General features: G+C 31.1%; 1 protein-coding gene across 1 annotated transcript; it reads right to left on the bottom strand.

Annotated features, from left to right (window-relative positions):
* Positions 1-512: 512 nt before the first annotated feature.
* On the bottom strand, positions 513-6385 carry LOC107450717 (uncharacterized). The gene is made up of 6 exons (XM_043057022.2): positions 6343-6385; positions 4778-4918; positions 3626-3828; positions 2623-2738; positions 2372-2441; positions 513-668 (listed from the first exon to the last, which is right to left on the bottom strand). The coding sequence occupies exons 1-6, from the start codon at positions 6383-6385 to the stop codon at positions 552-554; spliced, it is 690 nt and encodes a 229-aa protein (XP_042912956.1). The 3' UTR covers positions 513-551.
* Positions 6386-10151: the final 3766 nt, after the last annotated feature.

The following is a 10151-nucleotide window of genomic DNA, read 5'->3' on the forward strand; positions in this document are numbered from 1 at the left end:
TGAATCATATTTAATTGGATACTTGTAAGTGACATAGCGCGCGTGTGTCGATCTATCTTTTGAATGAATCGTAGTATAAACGAATGCCGTGATTTATTCACTATGACGTCGCTTGCATTCATCCAATTCTCATGTTTTCCACATTTAAATGTAGCATAAAAATCAGGTCTTGCTTAGTTAGTTTCAAGCTGCTTGTAATTGTAATTTCGGCCTTAACACGCAACCACAGAACGCTTGTCATTGACGTAGTAAAAGCAATTTGATAAAAAAAAAAATACTGCTCTAAACATTTAAAAATTAAATTTTAAAACATTTAAAATTTAAATTTTTGACTCATTTAAATTATTGGAACACTTTAAAACGAGTGATTTTATTGAAGGTAGAAATGGACAAAATATTTACTTTTAATTTAAAATATTACAAAATATTTACTATGTGATAATTTTCAAATTTGCGTGATAATTATACTTCTAAAGCTTCCGTCTCAATAAGAACAATTAAAACACAGAATATTATAAAACATTAAAAAATATTTCCATTTATAAATCTATTTATAATATTACATGAAAATTCTTTCCATTGTATTGAGCTGCCAAAGTTTGACGAATGCTTAGAGATATCAAAATCTTTTCTTTTGGAGTTCGTTCTTCCATCAGTCTTCTCAAATTCTGAAAAAAAAAATATCGCAATTAGTTTGTAGAGTTAAAAATTTCGAACATTAGTTTAAAAAAAATTAACGATTTCGAGAGATATTTAACGAGATAACTTGATTTCTTTAGATAACAAACTTAAGATTTTTAACGGCTTATAAATTTAACCCTTCAAGGACGAATGCCTTCATATAAGCGGCAAGGCATTTTCACTTACTAGGTTCAATGCCGAAATATATAAGCAATACTTCCACTTATTAGATTCAATGTCACCATATAAGCGGTATGGCACTTATTATAGGGTGAATGGCGCGTAATGTGGTGGCAAAGCATTTTATTATTTTTATCATTCATTTTGATTAACATACGTATAAATAACTTAATTATAAATTATTATGTATTTGTAATTAATGTCATTAATTACTAAATCACGCATAATAGGTGATAAACTTGAAATTATTCCAGATTGGTAAGGGTTAAAATAAAAGTTGAAATTACTCGTTTTGATGGAAATTTTAATCATATTTCCAAGAATATTAATTACCCTACCAACTCATTAAACTCAATGCATCCTTTAAAGTTTTAGATTTTTTATGAAATATGCAAAGCGGTTAATTCTCGAATCAATATTATGTCTCATTCAAGCAAAAATACATATTTTATTACATATAGTACAGATACATGAATTTGTTTTAAATATTCCCTTAATCAAAGTAACATACATTCGGGGTAATTATTGGTAATTTGTTTCAAATTTCGATACATTGCTATTCCAGTTGCATTCAACGGTTACGTATTTCGGCTTATAAAATTTGTATTTTTTTGCACTTACCCAAATGATATTATCTGACATCACGTGTGCACTGCATAACATGATGTAGCAATCAAACCATTCTCCGCTTTTTACGTTTTTGGAAAGTGTTCTAAGAAAAGACATGTTCAGCCTTTTTTTCACGTCGGATGTTTGGCATAAAAACGAATGGAAACTGACATACCGGTAATAACCATGTGATTATTTTATTCAAAAATTTCATTTTTAATGCCTTGGTAAGAAACACAATAAGATTAATGAGAAGTATAGTTTGTCTACGGTAAGCACTCTCCCAGCCACAAAGTCTGAGGTCGCCTGCTAATATGGAAACAAGAACAACGCATTTCAGGGTGGTTAGCTTCTCTTTATTCTAGAGTTAATTCAAAGATTAAAGAAAAATATTCCTTTTCTGTTACCGACCCAAGCCAAAACCTGTCCTAAACAATGACCCCACACCCCTACTTGAAATAGTTATACCTCGTTACCATAGACACAGCCACGGGTCCAGACGAATGGCTAGGGTAGTTCTTACTTTAGACAAACTATATCAGTGCACGAAAAAAACCTACCTCGAATAACTTTTAAGCGGATTTTCACGTACTAGAATTCAATCTTAATGGTTCCAAACGGTTTTCAAAAAAAAAAAAATAAATAAATAAATAAATAAATAAAATAAAAAATAATAATAATAAATAAATAAATAAGTAAATAAAACGATGGAAAAAAGCGACCAGATGTTTATTTAATTTAAGTTGCCTCTATATTTTGTTCACTCGCCACGCGGCTAGTGGTTATTTTTAGGTCTAAAATTAGCTATCCTAATTATAGACCTAAAAATAATTAATTACTTTATGACGCTCTGTTTCACAAATTCAGAATAAATGCTGCTACATCATTTTTAACTACTTACTAAAAAGAAGTTCCTCGATGAGCTTGAATCAGTTTCATTCATTTCTAGTATACTCATGAAATCAATGTCCCTAAATTAAAATTAAAAAAATATATAATTAATTTATATTTTATAGTGAATTAAAAAGTAAAAAATAAGATAAAATTTTTTGTATTAAATAAGCAATATCGAGAAAAGCAAAATCCAACCACTGGAAATGATAATTCTTAATTAATTTTCCATTAAAAAAATTCTTGGGTATGAATATTTACCTGAATTCGTCTTGACTGAGTATTTTCTCTAAATGCAAAAGTGTATTTCCTGTGAGAGTTAGCATCAAAGCTTTTGGGGATCCTTCGCGAGATTTCTTCAATAAATTTTTTATTTCCTGGAAAATGAATAAAAATTTTCAGACTCTAAAGAACTTACAATATGGTACAATAATGAAAGGAAATCAAAATACAAATTTTGCTATCGTTTCCGATAATAATTAGGTTGGCTATAAATTTTTAAATATAAATTTAATTTTCACAGCGATTTCAAAATGTAGAATATCTATCTGTATACTCTGAAGAAAATGTTCACAAAAGAACGAGCAGGGTCGGGATAGCCTGATTGGTAGGGCGCTGAATCCATGTCCAAGAGTTCATGGGTTCGATCCCCACCGACCGAAGACTCCCCGTGTAGTAAATGGTGACTTCTGCACTTTAAATCTGTCGAGTCTCAAAGCCCTCCATTTTCCCATAACAAATCAATACCTCTGGGAGTACTGATCCAGGAGTTTGCTTGTCTTCTGGATTGGTTCAAAACTACAAGGATACGGAGTTGAACATTAGTAGTCGTAAACCCAAAATTGGGTCGACTGTTCAACGACGGCTATATATAAAAGAAAGAGCAAAGGAAGGCAACAATGAAAATGGAAGCACTGACCAACATTGCAATGCCACCTGAGAGGTATTACCATGTCGTCAGTGCGGGAGCAGTTTCTGCGGTTGACGATTAAATACCACAAACAGCCATGCACCATGAAAGAGTGATAAACAAGAAATAGAAAGCAAGCCAGGTGAGGATTACGTACTGAAATCAAAGTAGAAATATCTATATTTGACAGACTGAAAACTCGATCTTTCGGGTGAAAGTTAAAGGCTGTAGGTTCGATTATAAAATTAGTTTATATGCCAAAATGAAAGCAAAAGAAAAAAAAACTGCGAATGAAGTACTTAAAGCTGCGTATAGTATCTCAGTAATATGTATATACACATTTTTTAAAATTACCTTTATGAAAAAAACAACATTATTTGGTTGCGTATCATTTGAAGCAGCTTCACTTTTAACGAGCAAATCCAATCCATCGAATTGATTGTTTAAAGCCCAGGCAGACAAGTTGTGAGGATTGACAGTCATGTTAGATACGTCAACAGAAATAGTTCCTAAGATTTGGAGCCTGTGATTCAATGAACGCAGATAAGTAAATTTCTCTGAAAAATAAAATTTGAAATAACGTTATATAGCTTAACAACAATGAAGAAATAAGTCTTTTAAACTGAAAAGATTATCAATTAAACTTTCAAGTGCCAAAAATAGAAGGAAAAAAAAAACTTAATACGTAAAAAAAAAATTGAACAAACTAAATGTGTCAGCATTTTGAAATTAAAATAATATTTAAGAAATAACAGATGATTTTAAAAATCAATTAAAGAATAACTGAGAAACGCTGCGTTCTACTTAGGAGATAAATTTACCAAGATTTAAAATTAATTGCGAAATTTCACAGCAGATGGCACGACAAAGGGGGAAAACTCAAAAACCAATGTCTGTTGCTGTATGCCAAGATATTTCAATTATAATATTTGCACAGTTTTCTTTTAGTATGTTCAGACAGCGCCATGCTTTTTTCTGCAAAAAGTGGTTATTTTAAAAGCAGTGTGTATTATTTTTTTCAGCAGCGCCATCTGTTGAAATTTTTTTAACAAATTTTGAAAATTAGGGAAAATGAATTATGTGGTTTTCATAGCAACGAATGGTCATAATTAACTTTCAACTAGTCGTTCTTATATTTCTCCCGTTTTGAGTTTTCGAACTAAAACCGCTATTTTTTGAGCAACCGGTATTTCTGAAATAATATTTCGCATTAAAAATTTGATACTCTTGGTTGTAAAAACAACTTTTTTTCATTTCCTATTTTGTGTTTTTCCACCTAGAACATTTCTAAAAATTGAAATTTCTAAAGTTTAAAATAATATAGAGAATTTTTTGTTGATTTTAAGTACTTAAAAAGCTAATTTTGAGCTGGAAAAATATAGTTTACCCTTAAAAAAAGGGAATATTTAAAATTTTTCAGCATTTAATTTTTAAGAGTTTTCTTTTGTTCAGTGAAAGAAATACTAAACATGGTTCTTTAATCTCTGGGAAACAGCCTTAACTTACTTATATCTGAAGCTGAAGTTCCAAAATCTAGGAGGATGTGCGTGCAGAGGCATGGATTTATTTCAAATACTTGAAGTTTTCCACCGTTCAAGAAACGACAAAATATGACTTTGTCTGATAAGTCGTTTTTGCAGATATTGGCTGCAAAGTAAAAAAAAAAAAATCAGTATGTATTTGAATTAAGAATTACACCAGTAAAAAGAGGATATGAGTGAGAACATTAGGAATACAATAGAGACAGTTGTGATTCATCATTGAAAAAGTAGGCAAGAGGGGTGCATTGCGAACTGTAAGTAACTGATTAACCAGATCAACTGAGAGCATTCAAAGTGAATGTAAAGTCAACCTGAGAATGATGCGAATAGTTACAGTGGCGGAAGATGACTGCACAGATTGTTACGAGCAGTGGTCGGAAGTTGCACACTACAAGTAGTGAAACTACTGTAGTCGCTACTTTTTTCATAGTTTGTACTGTAGCGTGTTACTTTTTTAAGAAACGCATTGTAGTGAGTAATGAGATAAAAAACAGTAGTTTGTAACGATTTCTGGCAACTACTTTTAACGTTAGTTTAGAGAAGAAACATGGTTCGAACGCAAAAAAGTTTTCTAATTTGGTGAGTACAAATCCTCGCTGGTCCGTCAATGGATACAATGAAAATGAGCTATTAGCTACTTGCTGTAGTTAAGTGTTTACAGGAATTATTAATTTAAAATCACGTATAACTAATATTTGTTGTTGTAGTAGTGGCTGGGTGGAGCAGTTGGTTTGTCGTCGGCCTTCTGAGCCCAAGTCTGCGGGTTCGATCCCCGGCCCAGACACCGGATTTTCGGGGTGCAGAAAATCCTCAGCGGCCATGTCGTATGATTATGCGGCATGTAAAAGATCCCTGGAGTGCCTTATTGGCTCTTGGCATTTCCGGCCAAATTAAATTCCTAGTGCACTTTAACATCCAAATAAGAGTCTCGGTGCTGTCATCTAGTGTGGCAGAAACTAGACGTCCAAATTAACATGGCCAACGGTAACTCACCCATTGTGGTGGTCCTGAAAGAGTGGATACCACTTCTGGAGAACGCACTAGGTCTGCTCATGTGTGCGCATTATGCAGCTCATTGGAAATTTAAAAAAAATGTTGTTGTAGTTGTAGTTGGTTTAAGTCTCACTGGAGCTGCACAGTGGGCTATTGGCGACGGTCTGGGAAGCATCCCTGAGGATGAGCCGAAGACATGCCATCCCAATTTTGATCCTCTGCAGAGGGGATGGCACCCCCGCTTCGGTACCCCGACGACCTGCACGCGAAGTCGAGCACTTTACGGTAGAACAGTTTAACGAGGACCAATACCGCACACCCTCGATCCCCATGCAGACTGATCCAAGTGGTCACCCACCAGCACACTGACGGCAGCCAGTGATGCTTCAAATCCAAAGTAGTTTGTAGTCACTACATTCAAAAATAAGTAGGTGTAGTTAACTACATTTGTAACAAAGTAGTTTTAGTAGTTGTAAACTATAAAAATAATGTAGTTTTTTTCCGACCACTGGTTTCGCATAGTAATTCTTTCATTACCTCTAATAATTTCATCAGCAGCAATGGATTCATGAGAGATCATGCTGTTTGCCTCATTCGAATCTTAGAAAATCTGATAGTGATTAAAACTGTTACATTATTTGTTTACATTTCTAGCCAATGTTTACCACAAATTGCAAAGAAATGTTTGCAATCAGCTCATATTCTGCCACCGAAAAATTGTATTAATTCATATTACATGTTCGAGATGCATCCCTCTTAGCACAACTTTACATTCATTTGAAATGTTTTCCTGAGAACTGGTTAATCAGTTATACTCATACTGTTGTACACTTCTTTTACATTAATTTTTAATCCAGAACGATGACACGGCAATCGCTACTTTATATTTAAAACTATCACATTTGTACTTTTTTTTATTTACACAACCCTAATATTTCATTTCATTTGAGCATAAATGTATTTATATTAAAAACTTGATAGCAACTCATTTTAATTAAGAAGAGTTTCCTACGATCTTTTAAGAATATCAATATATTAGAAAGGTACAAGGTGTCTGGCAATCAATGCTTTTAATATAATATATTGTCTGAAATCAATTCTTTTGAGGCTACATATTAGAAGTCTCAAAATTAACATAAAAAAGTGTAAGAACAAAACGAAAATTCAAAATATGACGAATCATTAATTAGGTCAATCACAACAAAGATTGAATTCTGAGGATTACATTCTGCGAAATCTTTGTAAAGCAGGAGAAGAAAAAAGAGAGGTTCGAGTTCTGGAGATAAGAGGATGGAGTTTCGTTTCTTCGGCCAATTTGCATTTAATTATATCTATTACCTATTATATTTTATAATTACATCTATTACCGATTATATCTATTCCCGATTTGTATTCAGTATCTATTACCGATTATATCTATTCCCTATTTGTATTCAGCATCTATTACCGATGTTTGAGATGTGTCTCTTTTCTAAAATTAATATTTGAGACAGAGGGCTAGTCTGCGTCATTTATTGACAAATTCTTATGCATCTGCTTAACCTATGCCTTGTGTACCAAGTTAATAAGGTTAAATTTCAAAATGTCCTAAACTTTTGATGACAGCTTAGAATAGTTTCTCGTCAAACGATTTTAAGACCGGACTCTGTTCTTGCTTAAATGATCAAATATTTAAGATATCCAACTGGTTTTGATACAATTTTTCTTTTTAGAAAAAAGGTTCAATTAAAATTTCAATTTTATGTTTGGTAACCATAAAATTGAAACACTTCGCCATTATGCGTTATCTATATTTATCACACTAGCCTCCTAAGGCAGCCAACTGTCCGCCACGCTAAAGGTTTTCACAAATAAAGTTTTTTAAAACATAACAGGAAATAAAGAATAGAAAAACCAAAGAGATCCAAGGTAAGTGTGATCGTTCCTTCAAAAACAATTAAATTCCTATTTTATATATTATATAGCTGCAACGCTTAAGAAAAAAAAAACTGAAATGCCAAATACATGAAAAGAACACGAAAACGAATTAATTTTTTATGGTATCAATTTCTATTTCTATATCGCTACAAAAATTATCGTCTTCGCTTAAGAAAAAAAAAAATAGAGCGTGGAAAGAAGAAGAAAAACTGATTATAACAATTATGAACAGCGACAAATATATCAAAGCGAAGCGTTCTATTTACGTATCGAATATGTTGCCACATTTTTAATACAAAAGTTAAACTTTTCTCCACTTTGATAAATGTAAACTAATGCGAACCTTACAATTAAATTATTAATTCCTTTGTATATTATTGGTTTAAGTTGTCGAAGATTAATATTTAAATTGTAAGGTTCGCATTAGCATGCATTTATAAGAGTGGAGAAAAGTATATGCATTTTTTAATAGTTTTTTGAATATGGCTCTTTGAAGACGAAAAAGCATAGATTTTCTTACAAAATGACTGATAACTAAAAAGCTAATCAAAATTTTTGAAAAAGAAAAAAAATACTTCTTCATTATGTCAAAACACAATTATGTGCCGAGTTTCGTGCCCGGGCGAGGCTGGGGCGATATATTGTGATTACAGACAGACAGACAAACAGACACACACACACAGCCGCGTTTATTATTATGTATAGATTGCGCCATCTATGGCCAAGGATCCTAAGACTTTAAAGTAAAATTAAAAAAAAAAATTATAAAATATTTTTTAAAATAAGGAGAAATTTGAGCTTAAAAACTACAAATTTATGTCACGCTAACAGATCTATGACAAATTGTAATGCATAAATTTCAAAATAAGATTTTTTTCTAGATCAATAATGTGATAATTAGTGTTTTGAACGAAAATCTTAAATGTTCGGAAAAACAATTAAAAACATTAGTTAATTAAATACATTGTTTAATATCGAATTTTTATGGAAAAATTCTAAATATTCTTACTTAAACCTTAAGAAAAATTACAAATTCCCCCTTAGACTTTAGTTTTTAATTCAAAACATCACTAACATTCTTCAAAATCTGTTTACAAAATTTCAGAGAATTTCATTATAAACTTTGTTTGCAATGCGTGTTAGCGTAAGAAAATTTTATCAAAATTAACCTTCTACAAAAAATGCTTTTAAAATGCAAGAAAATTCTAAACGGTACGAATATACTCTGACTAAAATAATTCAAAACTAACTTCTGAAAATAAATTTCATTCATCTTAGCAAAATTTATTCAAATTTAGGAGTTATTATACTCAAATCAATCAGGAGTTATTGTACTCAAATCAATCAGGAGTAATTATACTCAAATCAATCAGGAGTTATTATACTCAAATCAAAGCAAAAAACTTAAAAGCTTCGTTTTCGGGAGTTTACTTCCGTTTTTTGTCAGCATATGAAACAACTACTATAACCTACAAAATCTATAACTTACTACTATAACTTATCTACTAACTTATCTACTATAAGTTATAAAATCTATAACTTATCTACTAACTTATCTACTATAACTTATAAAATCTATAACATATCTACTAACTTATCTAATAAAACTTATAAAATCTATAACTTACTACTATCTATAACTTACTACTATCTATAACTTATCTACTGTAACTTACAAAACTAATCTATAACTTAATCTATAACTTATCTGCTATAACTTACAAAATGCAAAAATTAGAAACCAAAAATTTAAAGAGTTTTGAAAAAAGCTAAGGAATTAAAATTCAAATGTTGAGTTTAGATGGAATTTAAATATTTTGGGGAGTTTACTTCCGCTTTCGGTTTTGTCCGTCAGCATACGAAAAAACTACTATAACTTCATTTCTAAAAGTCAGAAATCAAAAATTTAATGAGTTTTGAAAAGCTAATAAACTAAAATTTCTATAAATATAAAAAAAAATCCAAATTTTTGTCGAAATTGCTGATTTTTACCCAGAGGGATAACTTAAAATCATAAAAATCATCCATCAATGTTTAGTGGTTTTCTGTTTTAAACAATGGTTACACAATGCATGTTTTATAGCAAAGGCAAAAAAAAAAAAAAAAAAATGATTGAAAAAAAATTAGGACGAAACAATTTTGACAGAAATTTTTTTTTAATATAAATTTTACTACTATGCAATGGCAATGAAACAATAATTAAGCAATATAGTCTTGGACTCGAGCAATAACGTTAGAGTGTTGAGTTAAAAGAAATTTTTTTGTATCAAATTTATGATACCACTCACAGGATCTCTCCCTCCCTCCCCCAATTCATTATTATTTTCTTCATTTATAAATTAAACTACGTGCTCTCAACTTCGTGTCCTCAAACAATATTTAAGCTTAAATCCTGTCTTTTTTTAATATATGGGTCATTCTCACAAAAA

This window comes from Parasteatoda tepidariorum, unplaced genomic scaffold (genome assembly GCF_043381705.1).
Source record: "Parasteatoda tepidariorum isolate YZ-2023 unplaced genomic scaffold, CAS_Ptep_4.0 HiC_scaffold_1827, whole genome shotgun sequence".
Lineage (NCBI taxonomy): Eukaryota > Metazoa > Arthropoda > Arachnida > Araneae > Theridiidae > Parasteatoda > Parasteatoda tepidariorum.